At 32.9% G+C, this 22,713-nt stretch overlaps 1 protein-coding gene across 1 annotated transcript; it reads right to left on the reverse strand.

Moving 5' to 3' along the window:
* Window positions 1-4,196: 4,196 nt before the first annotated feature.
* LOC117211484 (lipase member H) lies at window positions 4,197-12,456 on the reverse strand. Its single transcript, XM_033455417.1, has 7 exons — window positions 12,046-12,456; window positions 10,449-10,560; window positions 8,161-8,309; window positions 7,066-7,320; window positions 6,084-6,275; window positions 4,999-5,167; window positions 4,197-4,637 (listed from the first exon to the last, which is right to left on the reverse strand). Exons 1-7 carry the CDS (start codon window positions 12,101-12,103, stop codon window positions 4,523-4,525), a joined length of 1,050 nt encoding a protein of 349 aa, XP_033311308.1. The 5' UTR covers window positions 12,104-12,456; the 3' UTR covers window positions 4,197-4,522.
* Window positions 12,457-22,713: the final 10,257 nt, after the last annotated feature.

A 22,713-nucleotide genomic window follows, 5' to 3' on the forward strand; every position in this document is an offset into this window, starting at 1 on the left:
CTTCTTCGAAGTCATCGATATCTTTTTATTTACATATCCAACCGACCAGTGTACGATGTAAGGAATGGTAGCAAAAATCAGAGAACGTGACTGACAATGGGATTTTGAATACTTTTACGCAGACTCGCCATTTTTTACGTGAAGCTACCTCCTCTTTTTAATAAATATTCATCTACTTCATCCGATCAAACTCATCATCGAGGTTGCAGTTGCATTAGAGAACACGTCCAGGAGGACCAACCCTGTGTTGATCTGAATCTTATTCATACTTAGCCGACTAATCGATAATTCAATGAAATAGTGATAATCCTGAGTAAGTTCGAACAGAAAGCATTGACAAGTGCAGAGTGAAATTGGCTGGAAATGTTCGACTATTATCGAATCGAGTACAGTTCGGGTCAGCGTATCGTAATCACGTGGAAACCTACGAATGACAAAATACGCAATAACGTGCACGCGAGCGACAAAGCAAACTTGCTGTAATTATCTTCCGAGGCGGAAATACCGTACCGTTTTATGACTATTATCGGTGCCACTACCAGTGTCCACGTAACGTCTAAATAGTGCCTTTCATTGCTTTCGAAATGATTTCCGTGTGTAACGCCACTGATGTATGACAATCGATCGATGTCGTCGTTCTCGACGTGACGTAAAAAAGCGATATGCTATATAAATACAATGAAGAGAACATGGAACACAATAGGGGAAACTAATCATCGAACGAGGAAAGAGTATATCGGTAATATAATAGGTAAAAAAGTGGAACTATCGATTGGCACGATTATCGATAAATGATCATTAACATAATAGACTATGAGTAATTACTGAAATGAACGTGTCGATCGTGGTCGTGGTGCGACAAGTAAAAATAATATTACTATTGATACTAATAATAATTAATTTAAAGAAGAATAACACGCAACGCGTAGTGATTTAGTTGAGTAGATCGAGTGAACACACGACGATATAGAAAAATACGACGGAAAACATTCGAATCGATGAGAAGTGGCAATTGGTCTGAGCTGGCTCGTGATAGTGTACGTTGACGACGAGTTTAATGAACCGAACAGTGTTGAAAGTAACAATCGAAGGAATTCTATTTGACGTTATGCTAATTATTTGATTAATATTAATTCCTTAGTTTAAAGAGCAGTTAGAAAACAACAGGTATGGTTAATTCATGAAGTTTCTATTTAATTCAATTGTTCTTTCTACGCTATACTTTAGAAGCGTACATTGACATTTTATTCGTTTTTCCTACGAAAGAACAATACTATTTACGTATTTAATATCTTGTACGTTAAATGTTTCTTTTTAAAGGATTTTACTTCAACTGATAGCTTTCTATTAAAAATAAAAAGTGGGTAGAAATATGATAATGGTATTTTAGTCTAAAAAGATTCATCAATTTATATTGATTACATCGTGAAAGAACCTTTTTTTCTGAAGAATATATATAATTTTAGAAAATTCAACACTGTGCTTAGCGATTGGAGCACGCTCGAAAGCATTTGGCGGAAATGGATCTACAGTGATACGCGAGCAAACAATACATGTGCCTAAGACCTCGATGCCTGTGCTTTTTTACCAAATGTATAACTACATTACGTAGTAATCATAAAACGGTACATTTAAAAGTTCCAAGTAATCGTTGAGTTCCCTACTAATTATTTCTCAAGTATCTTATTTCTACCTTCGATCTTTCTACGCTATTTGTTACAAATAAATCTACTCGTCTGTATTTTTTTCTTTCACATTTCTTCTAGCTCTTAAGTACCTGTATCGCGATGATAAGTTTTATCTCAAGGATAAAGACATACTAGCAACCATCAACTATCATCAGTGTAGCACTCGCGATTTATCGAAATCACGTATAATCGAAGATCGCTCATTTTCTTCGTATTATTCATAAAAGACGATCAATCGAAAGTTCTTAAACGATACAAACCGCGCCAGTCTTTCGAGCATGGTCATTTCCGAGCAGTTTTAAGAATATAAGGCGATATTCTCTTCAAATCCTTCGAAATTCGCGCGCAATGGCGGGTCCGATCAACAAACGTACCGATTGTCATGTTAGCAGTATAAGGATTGTCCAAGAGACGTAAATAGATGTGTACGTCGGTCCAAATGGCACGTAGCGCACGAAAGAAACAATGATGTAAATAAAGAGAGAGAAGAAACAAAAAAATACAATGAATCTTTGTAAAGCCTTAATTTAGTCTGATAGTAAAATACTGATTTACCTTTTACTTTCGTCTTTTATATTTATTTCTTCGCGAGTAGAACGATGCCACAGCAGAATATAATTAACACGTAGAATTGAAAGAAGACCCCTTAGATGTTCTTAAATTCCTCTTTGGATAATGCATGAATTGCTCAGTTTTCAAACTTTTCCCTTCACCGTGATTCGTCACTAAAACCAAAAAAACAAAAACATAAAAAAGAAAAAGAACAAAAAAAAAAGTAGATTTCTTTAGTAACAATGATATGAGTTTCCTTAAACCCTTTTGGGACGGTTTTCAGAAACATAGTCAGTAGATAGAGAATTACATTTTAGTGGTAGTAACAAAAAATTACTTTCCATATAGTCGTAATGTTTTCCATTCAACAATATCAATCGACGTCAACGAAGAATAATTCATTAAACTATGTGTTATCGCAGGATTCGAAGTTTCTCGTGTAACATAATATTCACATTCGAGTGAAAGAGATATCCCGAAACAAGGAGAGAAGGACATAAAGAGTGTACAAACGGCGCAGAAATGATCGCTTTCCAAAGACTTGAACTTCGAATCTCGGTTGAATTGCTTCGCGCCTTGTAAATGAATCATGCTATACAATAAAATTGTATTTATAACGCGTATGAATTACTCCTTGACAATTTACACGGAACCCGAAATGGATGACAAAAATTCTTACATAGACGTTACCGTCGCGAAAGGGTCCAAATGAAAATAAACTAAACAAGAAGTAACTTCAATGAAAACAATAATGGAACGTACCAAAGCAATCGACAACGATAAAACGAACATACTGATACCAAACACACTAACGCTAAAGATAGCTACTAGTACTAACGCAAGAAACCAAAAAAAAATAAATAAATAAATAATAAATATAAAAAATAAAATAAGAGGATAGAAAGCAACAAAAATATTAAGAAAATGTGAAACGCACAGCTCGTTGAAGTTGTTGAAGCATCGTTCTGGCTCCCGGAAGAAAAAGACTCCGCGCTAGAAATTGATTTCTGTTTTGTCATATACCCATCGAACAACCGAAACTGTCCATTTTTTATCGTAGATCCTACGTTGTCCACTGTAAGAGGTGTAGAGAATTTATTCTTAACTCTATGATCTATACGGATAAAGATCTATATATATAAAAAAATATATATATATATACACGAAATTTAAAGTCCTACGTTTTGGGACGATGCCCGTGAGAACGAATTAAATATCGACAATAGATCGTGATCGATCTTTTACTCTCGATCAAACCCGAGCATCGGTCCCGCCGAGAGAACGAGAGTGAGAGAGAGAGAGAGAGAGCGGGAGAGAAAGAGAGCGAGGAAGAGCGAAATGTGAAGCAGACGAAGGGACACGGTTCCCTTTACACCGCATTCGAGCCAATCTGAAAAAAACAAACGAAGCCCTGAATGCCTCGAAAGCTTGAAACGTGGATGTATTAACAACTTGTAATCATTCCATTGCATATTATACATAACTAAGGTTTAGCGCGACAGTGTACTGTAAATCCATAGACGTTATTATTATTATTATATATATATATAAATATATATATATCGTAATTATTATGTAATAAATATTGTTGTTAACATAAAATTCGTAATGATCGATCGTTCTCTTTTTCCCGAACATCATTTCGATATACTACACGTATTTTCATAGGTTTCGCGTAGGAACCACGATACTTACAAAATCGTACGCCTATGTGTTAGGAAGATATAGCAATTTTTGTTTTCAATAACTTATCTCAAGACTATTTTTTCCTTCCGTTTTAAGTTTAAGATTTATTTTATCTTGATTAGACACCAAAATCATTCGAAAGGATAGCTTGGTTCTCAATTCGTCTATTTCGCTAATATAATAATTTGTTTGTTTCTAATTATAATTTACATTCATATTCATCACAGATAGAAAAACGATGAGCCGTGACGGTAAAGAATAGATTTACATATATTATAATAACGAAAACCGAGGATCGTACGATCACTAAACGCCGGACGATTCCATAAAATTGACAGAATCGGAAAAAGCGATAATTCTTGGAACACCATAACAATAGAATCCAGTGGAATAAATACATTAATCGGCAAACTAGCAATGGTATGCGGCGGTTGATGGTAGGTTACGTAGCAAAATAGTTTATTGCGTAAGAACTAATTAAAAAATATACAAAGAAACAACAGAGGCAAACATAACACAGCATACAGTACATACAACTAATAACCGCGTATACTATAATTATTCTATAATTATGTTGATTAACTGCTTCAGTAAGCTTAGTACTGGCGGGAGGACGATCGTTTCCGATTTGTCGTTCGTTGGCTTTTTACGGGAAGGCCTCGGGCGTATGGTTTGTGTGCGTTTGTTGACAGATAGTAGATGCCTCGTGCTCTGTAACATTTCAAATTAACGTTCTTTTTTTCAGTTTTTTACTCTTTCTTTAATCTTTCTTGGAATTATTCTATTCTTTCTTGGATATTTATATTTATCGTACATGGTTCAAAAATATTTTAAAAGCCTATGGCCATTTATTCAATAATTTTGTATAAATTGCGGGCTGTAATCTTCTGTTGTGCAAACAGTCTTTCCAATTTTACATGTTACGAATTACTATTATTATCGTATTATTAATGAGCTATTGGCAATTTTGCAAAAGCGCAGTTATAGGTACAACTTCTATAACTCTTTGAAAATTAATCATTTTTGTTTTAGTTTCTTCATTTAGTAAGTTGGAAGAATTAAAAATACTTACGTATATGGGGCGTCTTCTCCCATGAGTATGTGCTCTTCGAGTTTCGGATTGCACCAGCCGATCAGGTAGGAAAAGAGATTTCCACACGGCGCTGCCCAGAATCCTACTTTCGTCGTGATTGATTCTATGTAATAAGGCGTCACTTTTGTGTGGTCGCACGACAACGTCTCTGCGGACGAAACATTTCACTGATTTCATTCACAGTCGACCATCCGTCCCGTAGAACGTTTTCTCTAATGATAAGACCACTCTATGGGGAGTCATAATTACGTATTTTCACGAGTTCAAAGGATAATAATCTCCTTCTCCATTCCGTATTCCAATCCATAGCATTTAATGAAACTCAATTTAAAATTAAAATTTCGAGACAAAGAAAAGATTATAAATTGACGATAAGAGAAATGAATTACCATACTTACGGTTTCATCGAACTTCTTAATAAATAAAGCTTTAAATTATAAAATGTACAAGATATAGATCCTTTTAACTATACGTATTTCTATATTCTAAAAGGTTCGTGCCTTTAAAAAGAATACTTCGAAATTCACTGTTTATCAAAACTTCAATTTCCACAATTTCTATTTAACTAACACGCTTTCTTCTAACCATCAGCGAACGTTGGGGAGAGAATTATTGTTCCTTTTACACAAAAATATCTAATACGGATAAATGGAGCAACTTGGACAACTCAATTTAATTCCTGACTAAACTTAGACTAAAGAAACAAAATCTTAATATTCTTTTAATTTCTAATATCTTCCACAGCTGTCACAACGTTCAACAAAATTCCTTCCATTAAGAAAGTTCGTAATAACAACTCGTTTTATAAAAAGTCAAATTATATACTTTCGAGAGAACTGAAACTGGGCGAAGCTGTCATTCGTTTCTGGTTTAACGCCAACACGATCGTTTCTCCTCAATTTACTTTCTTTAATGCCTCTTTGAATGCTTCATAAACAACACGCAACCGATCACTTTGCTATTTAACAAATAACAGCCAACAGCTAACACAATACACGCAATTCTCAAAAGGTCTGAATCTCTCTTGCTCGTTGAGATAAGTGAAAATGGGTCATATTACTTACGGAGCAAGGAAGTTGTCGCGCATCCGGGCTGGCTGGAACCTCCGTTCACATAGAAATCTGCGTGCCCGGTCGGTCCCCATTGACCCAAAATCCCGGCACCAGTGTGGATCACATCGACGAAATGCGCGTCCGTTTCGTCTAAATCCATCGACCGGTTCCCATTCATGTAGAAAAATATCGTTGGATCGAGTCCTAATCGAGAAAAAAGAACCAACGTGGAAATTCATTCGCGTTAGAGAGCGATTTTTCATTTTCATGGTAGGCCAACCTACCTTACTGTTTTTGGAAGGTCGTCGTAAATAATTTAGCTACTTAAGGAGAGAGAAAAAATGTCGATTAATCCAAAATAAGATTAGTTTGTGGGATATCCATGGATGTAGAGGGTGTTTAAAAAACAAGGGGATGTGAAAAAAGACAGCAGGATATTCATAAGCTGTGATTTTAAATATCTAGACAATGAAGAAGATTCGTGTGAGTACATATAAATTAAATTAAATTAGAAGTTACATACTGTATCCGTGTATTTATATCGTTTAAGATTCATTTGTTAAAAATTAAATTAAATTTATCTTGATTACCTTTTTACATAATTTTAGTCCTGACTTAGCAAAACACAATGGAAAAGCTAATTAATTTAGATATGGATACAGTATGAAAAGATTAAATAAATTCACCTATATCTTTCACGTTACATTCAATTTTTCCTATTTAAATCGAGTGGTAGGTTCAACACCAAACTCTATGCCTGGATTGAATCATCTCAAAAAATATATATCTTTCAATATATAATTTATACTAGAACAAACTGGTGCTATGGCAAATAAAAATCTACGATATGTATAGGACCAAACTTGCCTTATTATTAGAGTTTACCTTAGCATACGTTATTGTATTAAGGTTCTAACAGAATTTCGTTAATCTGATCGTTAATGAGAGCGAAATCGCAAGAGATGCGATTAAATAATAAAATTACACACATTACCTGTAATCCTTCCAAGCTTGTCATCGGGCAAATAATTCGCAATCAGACCAGCTATATGCGCACCCACGCTGTATCCGAGCACGTGTATATTCTCCACCCTCGTTCCACGAGGATGATCCCTCAAGTACCTTACCAATTGAGCAATACATCGTGAACAGAAATCTGGACCCCATTGTATTTGCGACAGACAAGGCTCGCGCACCAACGAACCGTAATCGACGATTATAATATTGTAATCGCCTCGCGTGAAATACGCTGAAATCGAAAGTTTCATACATCGAGACCATCGCGCACTGCGTAGCCCACGCTACTTGTTCGAATCTTTTAATCTTCATCGACCAAAAACTGCGAGCTAACAGGCGATTGGTTTTTATTTCTTTGAAACGATATACAGTTACTGAAAAATTTTTATTTTCCATTATCGTATAAATGTTATTTTTTTATGTTATATAGATATACATATACGTCTATTCGAAGCGATATAGCTTATAATTTTTCTGGATTCGATTATAAAGATCACTGAAAAGCAAAATTTTCCGTACTTTTTGTTCTCGTTTATGATTGTGTTATTATCAAACATAAATTATTACTTTTACAATATCGAATGAATCGAACAATGCTTCATAACAAAGGTAATTTTCCATCAAATTGCTTTTTTTATCATCACAGAAGAGTTAGACAAAACCAATTGCAACATTTACGATGTTTTAAATAGTGGATCGATCAGAGTATGAAAGTTACTGACATATGACGTGAGTCGCTATTTTTCTCGTAGCAAGTAAAATTTTACAACTTTTCGAATAGACGAGAAATGCGATAAAAACTTTCACACTCTCTCGCTGAAACTCTCATCACCGAAATTGGTCACTTTCGTGTGAAATACATATTCAATAAATCGTTTATTACGTTATTATTCTAAAATGTAAGGAAATCGTATAAAATTTTTAAACAATAAAAATGTAATTGCGTTACTATCAAAACATGGTCGCACGATTCTTAAATTTCTCTAAAAGACAGATTTAGTAAAATTGAACTATGTTAAGAATGACACGAAATAATAAACTGAACTAAGTTATAATATTCTTCAAACGTTACCTCTTCGAAGATCCGGGCTGGGTATTAAATTCCTCCCTCCACCAAAACCGTGGATAATGATTTTCGTGGGATGTGACTTATTGAATTTGGAGTACTGAAGTGACTCGAACCTTCGCACGTTAATGCGTAGAGGCTTCTTCTGTGTTTCTCTGAAAAATGGCAGTCCCAAGAAAGTTACATTCACCAATTCAACGATCTTCCTAAGAAAGTAAAGAAATGCGTGCGCAATGAATAAAACAAGAGAAAAGTCAGTTTCTAAAGTAAAGTGATATATCAACGCTAAATATAATACAGTATAATATCTTAGACTTTAACATAATTATAATATATTTATTATTGCAGTATTCTTAGTAATTATACATATACTAAATATAAATACTTTTTTTAAATAACTACTTGTTAAGTTTCATCAAATATCAAGTATTAAATAAATATTAGATAGTCGTATGTTACATTGTATATGAATCTACGAAGCGAATGTCAACGACCTTATAATCTCGAATGGAGTTTCACTCGCGTTACGATATTTCTTTTATCGAATCCTATTCCTTTGACTTTAATAATATTCGTATATTACTAGACACGTCTTCATGAACGCGTTAGTTATCCCTTCATGATAATTATAATACATTACGGACATTTATGCACTCATATTCTTCTAAACACAACGAAGAAAATGCCTAAGTATTACAACGAGTAGTATACTTTAGATATTTTCTATATATTATCATTTTATGCTCATTCCGTCTATGTTTGCATCTTCAAATTTCTCATAAATGTAGAAAAATGTACAATCTGATACTATAATCTCTCAAATTCGTAATAAATATCGTTTCTAGAAACGAAGCAAATCTGATACGTCGCTTAGAAACCAATACGAAGGAAAGTGAATAATCTTAATTTTTAAAATATACGCCGTAACGAATCGACATAAGTATTCGATTTTCGCTTTTAAACAAGATAGCGTGGTACAGAAAAGAACGATCTAATCGACGCGACAAAAGAGGAAAATGTGAATGAGTAAAAGCACTTAGAACGTGCCAAGACACTGTTAGTTACCGGAGAAAGGTGAACTTTGAAACGAGGCCACACTTTCAGCGCGAGACGGACTGATCGTGATCTTGAAATCGAGAGTCGTATGTCCACGTTCTTCCTTACGGCCAACATTCAGGTTCGAGGTGAACATTCTCGAACGTCGAACGAAAGTAAGTTGAGGAACCGCGAAGCGTTCAGCTGACGCAAAAGTAAATGGGAAATTTCACCGAAAGTTAGAACGGCTAGTGTCGCAAAGCGTAATTTTTTCATCATCTCGTTGAAACGAGATCGAATTCCGAGACGGTAGCGGAAAACGCGATACAAAATAAAACCGGTGATGATAGAAAGTTACAATTTCTTCATCTAGAGTTTCCTGAAGCGCTCGGCTTATTATTCGTATAGCCAAGACAAATAATATGGTATGACGATAGTTATATAGGATGTTACAGAGAAGCGTTATTTTTAACAAATAATTTTAACAGATTGTTTGGCACATTGACTTTCGAGAAATAAATTCTGTACGATTTTAGGTATTACAGTTTTAGAGTATAGTTTTAGAGTATGGTTTTAGATTATGGTTTCAATCGTTAAATAGCTGAAATTGAATGGTTTCACTCGTGTTATCCATCATCGTTATTATCATTTAGTTAATGTTAAGGAATTACGACAGTTTGACGAATGATTTATTTTAACGAATTAAAAGGAGTAACATTTCTTATATCGCTAATTGTAGGGATTTTAAAGTAAAGTATGATATTAGTTTATGTAAGAAAACATTTGCTAAATAAAAACATATTTAAGTCGTTTATTATAATAAAACTTATAATAACGCTTCAAATAGGAAATAATTTATTTAACACATTTCTATTTATTTCATTTAAGACAACTATTCTTCCTTTACAGTTTTTCACATAATCATCTTGAAGTACTTTTTATAAGGTATATCTTTTTATGTTTTCCTTATAATTATTTAGTAAGCTTGAGAAATTCACAAGAAACTGAATGTTCGCAGAACTTCTCATTATTAAATCGAAAAATATATAAAATATGATGAACAATAAAATATACTACACAAAAGGAAATTCAAATAATGTACATAATTGATGTGTATATATAATGTATGTGTAATGTGTATATATAACTCAATTTACATAATTTATTAATATTATATATATATATATAAGTTAGAGTAAAATAATTTATCGTTATTTTCGTTTACATAATTTAATTAAATTAATTTAAAACAACCTTACCTTGTGTACAAATAAAATTCGATCTGTGGATGTGGGCATTCAAAAGGTGGTTTCGCACAGGATGTACTGTTAAACAGATCCTTGAACGTTTTTGTCTCCGCACTCACATAATCTAAGAACGAAATCGACGTATATTACCGATCTGCATACCGATTATACCTATTTAATTTCCTCGATCCCGATTTCACATAAATCATTTTTTTACGGCTGGTTAACTGCCGATTGTTCAAGATCAATCATTTATAAATATAGCTTTTGTATAAAAAACCATTCGACCGTTCTAAGAAACCAAAGAAACAGGTAAAGGTCGATTGTTTCGCTGTATCGCTTTTATTAACTTTTTGTTGCTCTTCTTTCGTTAAATGTATTCTTGCGGCAATAGTATGAGAATGTAGATAAGCATTCAATTAACGATAACGAGTAAAATAGCATTGACATGATTCTCTCTAAGGTTGTAAAAAACGACCTTTGATTTCTGATTTATTCGTTAGCATCTAAATAATCGAGTATTGCAAAATTTTTTATAACGATAGCTTTAGTGATTATTGACGATTCTTGACAAAATCTTTTGATAAAATCTTGATAAAATCTTTTAGATGTAGTATTATAAATAAAAGCAATCAATTTGTAGGCACTATGTTTAATATTTCTATTTGGAAGATGATTTAATTTACGAGGAGATTTGGTATGAATTACTTGATTCTTCATTTTTTAGTCATTTATCTTTGCTTTGTTAATTATTCACAAATTTCATCATACAAACAGTTTCACTTTTTACTTAACATTTTAACGTGGAAATTTAGAATGTACTATATTAATAAGTAACTATGTTGTTAATTATTCACATTACGTTTAAACGTCACATTTCTTTGATCTTTTTATAATGAAACATGTAATAAGATATTTTTCTGGGCAACAAATATTTTCGTCAAAAATTGTTTCTGTCAGAAGTCGTCTAACAATCGTAATATTAAATCAATTAATTATTCATCAATATGCACTGCCTTATACTAATATATAATACGAATTGCATGCGGTTCATAGCTTCTCTAATTATTTTATTATAAATCACATCGTACACCTATGTCATAAAATGTAAAACACTAAATGAAAATGAAAAAACACTGAATTTGCTACAATTCTTCAAGAGACGTAACAAATAGATATCCTAATATCTGTGACTGGCAACATACATATTTTCTTAATTTTCAATTATTTCATAAAATTACTCTGTCCTATTCGGAATCTACCTCTACAAGCCCATTACCACGCCAAAACACTGCCAACATCAGACCCCATTTCCTTAATGCCACTAAATTTTACTCGAGTACACTTTAGAAATCACGCACTAAATATCAAAGCAGGATATAGTTTCTCTCAGACGACGGACGAGTCACAAGTCGTCCCTGCAACACCATTCGAACACCAACGCGACAATTTCCAACTCGCAACTTCCAAAGTTCCAAGATCAAGTTAAATCAACTGTTATATTTTCTCGTGGTTTGCGCGAAACCGCGTTTGCTTCGATTCTTGATTTGGATTTTGAGCGTGAAAAAGGGACCGGCAGTCGATAATCGAGCATCGACAAACTACTTACGATACTGCAACGCAGCAAAGAGGACGAACATGAGATATCTCAAGACACTGACCGCCATCTCCCGCGCTCGCGTGGTTTGTGATATAACATTCAGACACGCGGTGGTGAAAAATCAGTAAAAGTGCTTCCCGCCGCTTCTCTCGGCCGATTGCAACATGCAAAGTCACCGTAGGGATACAGAGGATCCCCGGGGGGGACTTTAGAAAGTCGCCAGCTGCTTCACGCGTTCAATAGCTTCTCTCTGCGATTTTACGCACGCCAGTGCACGTATGCACGATGCATCGCGAAATGTGCACGTTGTTAGGTAGAATATTGATGCTTCGATAGATTTAGTACCGCCCAGGGTGTTGCATCTTCGGCGGATGTTCGTGGCGAGCCTCGTATTTCCGGTAAAGCATATACATACCACGGCCAATTGCAGTGAGTTCGTTCATTCGCGTGCAATTAAGCCATTATTCGCGGACAGATTTCGCGTGCCATCCCCTTGCGCAGTATACTCGCTTATAAATCCTGAATTTTGGGCCAAAAATTCCCACTGATTCCCAAGAAATTCCGTCTCAAAATCTTTGAGCCCTGGTACAGTCTTGTGTTCCTATTAATTAATTATAACTTAATAATTTAATTATAATTCAATTATAGTAATGCAATTAATTAAATTAATAATTAACTGTTTTGTGAATGACCAGAAGTGGTCAGGGAATGGTAGCAGAGTTAGGGGAGTCACATCCAGTCTTTTGGATAAAGTTAATCGTTCCGTACTTTATGACACCAACAAAATTCATGTGCACGATGACGTAAGTAAACAACCTTAATTTATCATTTTGTGAATAGTTTATCGATGGTGGTTGAGTAGAAGCAGTCGTGCTAAGCTTGTTTATTAATACTAATTGACTTACCTTATGGTACCAACAAAATCCAGCTGGAAAATACCTGTTTATTTCCGATTCGGCAAGTAGCAGTTAAACATACCAGGTGAATCATGTTTGTCTAACACTGAACTTTCACTTCAAATGAGGTTGTTTCTTGTGCTCAAAGGCGTGTGTATTTATATCACTAGCTTTTGGACTAGGAATTTCATCAAATAAATATAATTGTAAAATAAGACTACATGTATATTCGTATGTGACAAAATAATAATCATATGTATTTGATTTTCATAAAATAAAACTAGACACTTCTGATAATTAATGATTTCTTTAGAAAATACTACGCAAATGTCAAAATCTTGGCTTTGTCACTTTTAGCCGTCTGAAAGAAAATTATGAGTATTTGAAAACATCGGCTTACAATTTATTGTCAATAATCAGTATTTCTTATCTTTTTTTTAATTACATAATACACTCAAAATTACAGTATACATACATATTTTACATAATTATTGTTGTAATAATTATTAACAAACCAGACTTACCGGCGTGTGTAACAATGACTCATTTTTGTTTGCTTTTTGTTCTCGTCCTAACTTGCAGCTACGTGTATTATAATAGAACAGGCTCGCTATTTCGTTTATTTGAACAGTCAAAATAGATTTTCTTTAAATTGCCCACCACGGGGTTATTATGATTATCGTTTCATGTCATCTGTGTTAATTATGAAACCGCTATAAGAGAGTGCGAATTAGTGATTACCTCTGAGAGATTTAACGTCAATGGACACAGAAGAGAGAACGTTTCACAGGGAAAATCGCGATTATAGTTAAATACCAGGGCATGCCATGATCACGAATAATGGCCTTCAACTCTTCAGCCGTGATAATAATACACGCGACAAATCGATGTCTACGTATCTTCCAACTTTAAGATATTCAAACTGATATCAGGTGCCGACGTTCTAACGCATTATCAACGAACAATTTGTCGCGTTATCAATTCGAAGTTCGCATAAAATCCTGTTCGACGCATAGTGACAACGTTTCAGAAGTTTTGAGAAGAGTTTTGTAAAAAATGTTAATTGATCGTTACAACGTACCAATCTACTTCTATAATGCATATTACTACAGATATTGCTTTATTTGAATAATTCTATTTCAAACATTGCCAAATAGGTAACAATGGAAAGTTCACGATTAACGATAGATCGTGATAACAAAATTTTAATGGAACCCATAAGCATTTCAAACGTCTCACATACTCTGTCTACTTACAATTGTAAAATTGTAAATAATAATAGTTCAAGAAATTCGAGCTCGTGAAACTTCTTCTACCAACTTCTTTCAACCGCTCAGCTTTAACGATGTAATCTACAAAGAAGGATCAAGCAGGTATGCGAAATTTCACAGTGAAATTCACTGATTTTAATGTCACGTCTTAAATCAGTCTTATCGTCACTGTTTAAGAGACCTGGATCGATGATGAACATAATACCTCTCGTTGATAATGCGTTAATCGGAGATACACTGGAGCACGGGAACGTGAATCGTGTGATCGAGCATGTGAATAGATCGTTAACACTAAGATCTCGTGTACTTTGATGCACAGCACGGAAGAGCAAATTCTTTTGACTCACGCGTAACACTACTTCTCGAATGCCCTTAACAAATATGTTATTGTCGGTTAAACCATAAGTCCGATCAATTTTAATATTGTCAGTTCGATACACTAGGATCGATCGAAATTTATATAATAATAATAATGTATAATGTATATATACGTATATATAAGTATATATATGTACACACGCACGCGCATATACAGGGGAAACTAGGGACGCACACACGCACCCACACCGGTTACGGGTCCGCGAGAATTAGAAATGTTTGAACTAACATTCAGATGGATAATTGAACCATTGCTGAAATTTTTCAATAATGACTCGCTAAATATTTTATACTTCTTAACAAACAAACTGGTTAATCGTACTTTGTTGCATAAAATATTTCGTTACTTAAAGGATTAGTTCGTTTTCAAAAAAGTATTTCCAGTTAACTCAAACGAGTTGAAAAAGTTACTTTCGGCTTTTTATTTAAGAATATTATTTTTCATGTTTAAGACGATAATGATTATTAGACTGAGGATGTTTATGCAAATTCACATCTTTATGAATATAATTTTAAAAAATGGAACCTAGGCGGAGGTCAGTTTTATCCGCTAAATATTATAATGAATTTCGTACCTTGAAGATTTTATATATCTTTGCATATTATGTACATTCTATGCATTTCACTATCTTTAAATTTCACATAAATACATAAAAATCCGCAGTCTAATGATAATTTAAAATTCTTAACGTAATAATAGACAGAATTTATATAATTAACAATTTGATAATATAATTACTTCTAAATAGACTTCAAAACACTAACTAAATTTATAATGAATTTTTTACCAATTTTAATTCACAACATTTATAAACGAGAAGATATCCTTCGTAATAATTTTACTTTCAAGGTTTAGTTTAACAGTATCGATGATTATGACAGAAATGTATGTGGACTCGAAATGAATACAAAGAATATTCTAACAATAGGTAGAACAAGCTCATTTTTTCCAAGCATTATTTTGACTAGAGAACACAAACAATTGCTTTCATTTACCATCATTTGAATAATGCGATACATACGCTTCTATTCTATATAATTTATAGAGCGATAAATTATTTCACGTAACATAAAACAATTTTCTCGGCAGATCACATACACACAGAAAGGATTTAATTTAGACATTTTACAGACATAAAACATAATAACAAAGAATTATTAGTAAACCTGCATTCATACGTAAAGCCACAAGAAGCTTAGTACGATTGAAACTCAAGTATTTCTTTGTGAAACGCTCGTGCTCGCTGGAAACAATAATCTCCTTGGTAATACATGTAACAATTATAATACACAATTCTGACATTCTAAATAATATAATAATTCTGACTATATTAATAGAAACTATATTTAACAAAAATTTAAGAAAGAAGACTTTAATTTAACAAATTTTATCTTTCACCCGTTTTAAGTCTAAAACATTTTCATACCTTAAAACATTAGAAACTTCCAACGCTAATATTCTCAACGTACAGCGTGAATTAATAAATATTAATAATATAGCAATATTTTCAGAGCCTCTCTTTTACTCGAATAAGTCAAAAGCACGAGGATATCACGTCAAAATCTCGCACAGTATCGACATACATATTTTTAAAGCATACCTACTTTATTGCCCTTACAATATATGCTTTACTATATTTGCGAGCTTCCTCCATTTATTGTCGACATTTAATAAGTGAAATTTCTCTTTCTCGCAAAACAAGATCGATAGAACGATGTAGCTCGACACTATCTGAATTATGTACCTAAAAAATGTACATATAACGACACGTATTATATGTGTACAGAACATGTAACACGTTACACATGGTATATACATGTAATGTATATTTGTATATGTATGTATATATATATTTATTTAATTTATATATTTTTTTGTTATATTCATATAATTTCATATGGTTCTTTCAATACTATACGTTACAATTTAATTTACTTTTCGTTAAGACCACAAGGTAATACTTTCATGTTTATGAATAGGTAATGTACATTTCAAGCATTTTCTAAACTTCACGCCATATACAATTGCGCCCGGAAACAATAGCGTAGCAAACTCGTCGGACACCCATAATCAATCTCTTACACACGTTTTTTTAAACCGTTTTCAGAGAAAATAGTTATCTATCGAAGCAATAGATTAAAAATTACATCTGCAATACCTGGACATTGAATAATTTTTGCATGAATATTCTTATGACATTTGAGGACAGACATGTAATTTTTGACAGCAATTTATCATTTATTTTTATAATTCCTCTATCGTCGTGAGTGACAAAGTAAATGTTAAATGCTTCTAATGAACATGATGATATATGTTACTACGTGATACCAGCGGTTTCATGATATATTCCTAACATATTTTTGTCATTTCACTCTCGTGAAAATTATAATTTGCAACTTGTAATCAATTCTCTATTGATAACATATAAAACAATTGTAAATTTTCCTGGATTAATCAGCGATTCCAATACTCTTTTCCAGTGCAGCTTTCGAGATCAAAAGTTTTATTTCGAAAGAAGAAAATTACTAACATCTACGATATTATTTATATAGTTTCCCTTCTCCGTATTTTATCGATGAAAAGACAACCAAATAACGATTTACGCGTCATCAACATTGCTACAAACCGATCTAATGTAAAGGGTTAAGAAAACATTTAAGTATTTGTTAAAATTGTTGCAAAATATAACGGTATAAGTAACGTGAATAATAAAACAGTCAGTTATACTAACTTACAACATACTGATGACGAAAAGCATTTACGAATGTATTAAAAATCACTTGAAGAAGCTATAAATATAGTGCAAAAATTAACAATTACATCAATGTTGATGAAAAGATCTTTCATTGCGAAATCATTTAATACATTCGCTGTTATTAAGATATGGCTACCCGCCTCTTACATTTTTCTTTCATCAGAAAGATCTGTATTTTAAATAATAATGACTGTGCAGCTTACTGTTTTATGTCTCTTCATAAATCATCCTGTCAAACAGCAGAAACTCAAAAATGCGTTAGCGTTATTCAGCAGCAGTGTTCAAAGTCCATATAAGAATGTTATAAAAACTTATGTATATTGAACTTAACAGCGTTATATCTATCACTGATAACAAATATCCTTGCATAATGTATCGTAGTAGCTATATAACTCTGACAATGCATCATTCGTCTGTCTGATATTTATGAATATTCGCTGATTGAAAACCTTTAGCATATTTGTCTGTCAATCGTAATATAATCGTTTTCACGGATAAGTGAAACGTTCGATTTTTTCTTATTCGTTTAATATCGCATAGACGGTACTCTCGATTATACATACATGTAAAGCTAATTGTTATTTAAAACGATACAGGGTGCACCGAGAAAAGCGTGCGCGATATTCAAAGGTTTTACCGTCATAGTATTTCATAAATAGTGCAGCAATTCTATCCGATGGGATTCGACTTTTAACAATGTAATTTGATCCAGAGACGATTGGTTCCTTTCATATTCGATGCATTAGTACGCTACGATCGGCCCACCCCGTATTTTTCTTTTCTCTTTATTGTCGTAAAATTATTATCGGAGCTATATATTCATATAAATATATCAGTATTATTGTTCGAACAGCATTAGAACTTATCCTACGTATCGTCGTAGTGATTATAGTTAATGTATATTTCGAGTTCAACCCCACCTTTTGATTCTGACAATGGAATAACATGGATAAAAGTTAGGCCTGTTACTACTTCGATACAATAGCGTATACAATATCTGATGCAGCACTGAATTATGCGAGCCACGATTTTTTCAAATAAAACGATGATTATATGTATATGACTAGACGATTGCTGGCAGAGCAGAGTCACAATGATTATATACGTTTATATAATATATAATTATTCGAACAAAATTTTTGTTCGTATCTTTCTTTCAGCTCGGTTTGGATATCTTTTAATAATTATTTCCTTTAATTGTTTCTTTATTTTTGTGATTACATTGTTTCCGGAATCTTCATATTTCCGTAATTCGTAGTTTCAATAAACCACGTATATTAAATTTCATTGTTCCAATTTCTCTATATTTTAACAGTCTCGTTATTTCAGTTGCGACTATCTTGGTCTTTCATATCCTCTATTACTTCTGTTTTCCGCATGGTCTCCATCGCACATGTATTATCACAATAGCGTAATCCATTCGCTATTCGCCATTTCGACATTTCAATAGCCCGCTATTTCAACATTCTCCGATTTTTATATAAAGTTCCATGTCATTTTATAAAATAAATTACATCATTTCTCAATATATATACGTGCTGTCGTTTTATTTACAATCTCTGTTCCAAGTGCTCTTAATAGTTAAATATTGGTTCAAAAAATAGTCATTTGGCCGTTTTGATTTCTTAGAGAAGAGATAACTTTGACTCCACCCTACCATATATCTATGCATATAAGCAGATATTATTCATAAACCAAACTAACAAGCTTGTTTGCTGCGAAAATGTTAAGCGGAAAACGATACTTTCATCCTTTTCCATGCTAACCGGACGCGCGACTTTCTTCTGTTAACGTAACAACGGATCGTTCCGCTCGGCGCAACGTTCCAGTGACAAACATATTGGCGAATCACGAACATCGCGTGCAACAGCAATTCGTTGGAACGCGTGTTGTTTCAATTTCCGGCTTTTCACCGAATGGAAAAACCACGGACCGAAGACGATACCGCGGAAACGTCAACTCAAAAATACGTTTCCCATTATTATCTGCATCATTTTTGCAATTATACTGATTATTCCCGAACAAGTAAATCGTGACTCTGCTATTATCTGTCGTTACTGTCGCTAACATTACGCCCAGCAGAAACTATTACAGCAGCGCATCGGTTCTAACATAACGTACATACGAATTCGCTTGAGGAAGCTTCAATGACAGCCCTAAAGAGCCGCCCCGTACAAGAAATTTTCCTAAGTTAGCGTTTCGAAAGATGTTCATCTACCATTGGGTAAATCAATCGAAAGCATGTATATCTGTATGGTAAAACGCGAATCGATGAAAGAAGTTTATGCAACGATCGTTAACCCTTCGTTTTGCGTAGCGTCAAAATCTGTAAGTAATTGATGATTTAATAAAATATATCAGTAAGTATTGTTGATGTAATTTTGTTTAGAGGACAGGAAATATTGCTAAATTCATTCTATCTTCGTGGTATTTTTTTGAACGATTGTAATTAAATACGATTTACTAAATTATTTGGAAAATTATAGACAAATATACTTTCATTGCTGTATAATATAATTATTGTCGATGTAATTTTATTTAGCAGACAGGAAATTTTATTACGAATTTACTAAATTTATTTTATCGTAATGTAATTCTTTTAACGATTCTAATAGAATATAGCCGAATAAATTATTTCGTAAATTATAGGCGAATACTTGCATTGTTATATAATATAATTATTGTCAATATAATTTTATTTAACAGGCAAAAAATGTTACTAAATTTATTTTATTATAGTATAATTGCTTTAAAGATTCTAATAAAATATGGCTTGATAAATCATTTAAAAAATTATTGGTAAATACCTTCATTGTTATTTAATATAATTATTGGTCTTTACTTTTAAAATTTCGTAGAAAAATCATTTTTATTGTCTTAGCATATCTTTACCATTTCTTTTAATTATTGTCTTACATAAAGATAAACGAAGAGTTAACCGGAATCCTTAAAAAACGTTTATATAACAAATTGCATAGAAACACTATTAAGTTTGTTGCGTTTTCATAACAAGTGCATGAGATTACAAGATATTATTGTCGACACCGCGAAACGTCTAAAAAATAAATTTTTCCACAGCTCGCCTTTAGATCTCTAGCGATTTTCAAAACACGTTTTTCTTTCAACATCTGCGATTCGTTTCAGCAAGCATTTCGTCTATTGCGATTACGCTCGATTATATCGATCGCCATACACGTTGACCCCAACGATATGTACATACATACATATATATGCGTATATATAATAATACAATAATATAATTTTATATGTATTATGTATAACGTATGATATACTGTGTAATAATATATTCATTAAGTTTAACAATTAATGTTATGTTATATTATTTACACATCCTTTATAAATATCGAAATTTATATTAATTATAGAGTCATTGCTTTTCTATTAAAATCTCTTCGCGTGCTTGTTTCCAAAGATTTGGCAAATTATAACTATAAATGTATGGACACACTAAGAAGTAAGTAATTATTAAAAGTGTGAAAAAGTAAATGAGAATTTCCAAGTCAACTCGATTCGTCTAAAGCTTATAGTAAAAACTATCGTTATGACTACTCCACTTTTTGTAATTAAATATCTGTATCAAGATGTTGATGCAGTCTGACAAAGGAAAAAATTTGCGATTACCATACAAAAACTTTGATACGAAAGGATTAGTATGATTAGCTTACAATTAGTATCATATGCTGCAACATGGGCTCCATACGTATATGGGTATGTGTATAATATTAATTACACCACGACATGACCGAGAAAATGTATATCTAACCTTAATCATCATTTAGCGCGTTGAATTATATATATCGGCTACATATATATGTATATACTCGTAAATATCCGTATATATCTCATATTATGTATCTATAATTTCTTTTAGAAATAGATATCGCGCAAATTGACTAATCTCGTGAATCCTCGGGCAACGAAAAGGAGGGCTGTTCGAATAATATAAGTATGTATATAGTAGTACTTTCATGTAATTTTGTGATTCGACGTTTGACGTGTATAGCGGATCGATCGATCGTTCTTGATACATGTATTTTTTGTAAAATTCCGAAAAATTTATTTCTTGCAAAACTTTACTGCACGATGAAAGAAAATATTAATTTACATTGATATACGATATTAAAATCAACCAATTCAAGGTTATATGCCACGAGCTTTCGCTAACAGATATGTGGATACCATAGCATATTATTATAATTTCAGTCAGTTACGACACAATTTGATTTCAATATACAGACTGTTTCCTTCGTAAACTTTTATTTTATTTACACGTGTGATATCGATCCTGAATACTTTTTCCTACTTTCGACAGGGCAATTACTATTTCTTAATTTTTTGCCTGCTGAATTAAAATTTGACAAACGATCGATCGATATCCGTACATGTATCACGTATTATTTCTCAACGTACGAATATGTATACGTATACATCTATATCGTTACGACTCGACCATGAAATAATGCAATAAATTGGATGTTATATCATCCTCAACGTGTATATATTCTGTTCTCTGATATCGGCGATGAAAAATCACCAACAACGTTCGAATATAGTAACGAAATATATATATATATATACTCTTTTGTACGTATATGTGTGTATGTGTGTGAATGCCCATGTGTGAATACTATGTATGTATAACAATTATGAAGTATAAACACCTAGGACAAATGTATAATAACGCGACTTGTTCCTAATTCTCGAACTGACGTTCGAACTTTCATGGATATACTTTCATCAAATACGTACAGTAGAACTCGATGTATCCGAACCGTAGCACCGTTGTTCTGAATAACTCCAGGATCTCGATACCGTCTATACACCATTTTTCAAGAAACATTACGACGTATCGTGAGAAGCTTCGAATAACATATCGATATTGACATATTCACGAATTTCTAAATTGTGATAGCTAAATTGCTTAGCTTCTTCAAACACGATATTATCTTTGCGCTGTACATCACGCACTGTAAAATCATCTAAACATTAATGGGATATTTGCTGGTTACCTTCGTTGAAAGCTACGATATCCTTGATATCTATTATCGTAATCGTATCGGAATTCTATTGATCCAGCTTTAACTGTATATGGACTTTTATGTTAATTGTTCGTTGTTAGAAATAGACTCTCCTCTGTTTCTTTGTTTCATATTAAGCGTTCAGTGATTCAGCATTTCTGTTTAATAAGTGGACTGCGGATTTTTATACAGATTTATACTTTTACGGACACGACTAACGAAACAGAAGGTAAGTAGAAGTTTTGTTTCTGAAAAATTATAACGAGTATTCTACTTTGAATATTTCGTATTTTTATATCTTTATATTTCTATATACTGTATCCTGTCAATTGTTGCA

This window comes from Bombus bifarius, unplaced genomic scaffold (genome assembly GCF_011952205.1).
Source record: "Bombus bifarius isolate JDL3187 unplaced genomic scaffold, Bbif_JDL3187 scf7180000008234, whole genome shotgun sequence".
In the NCBI taxonomy this organism is placed as follows: domain Eukaryota; kingdom Metazoa; phylum Arthropoda; class Insecta; order Hymenoptera; family Apidae; genus Bombus; species Bombus bifarius.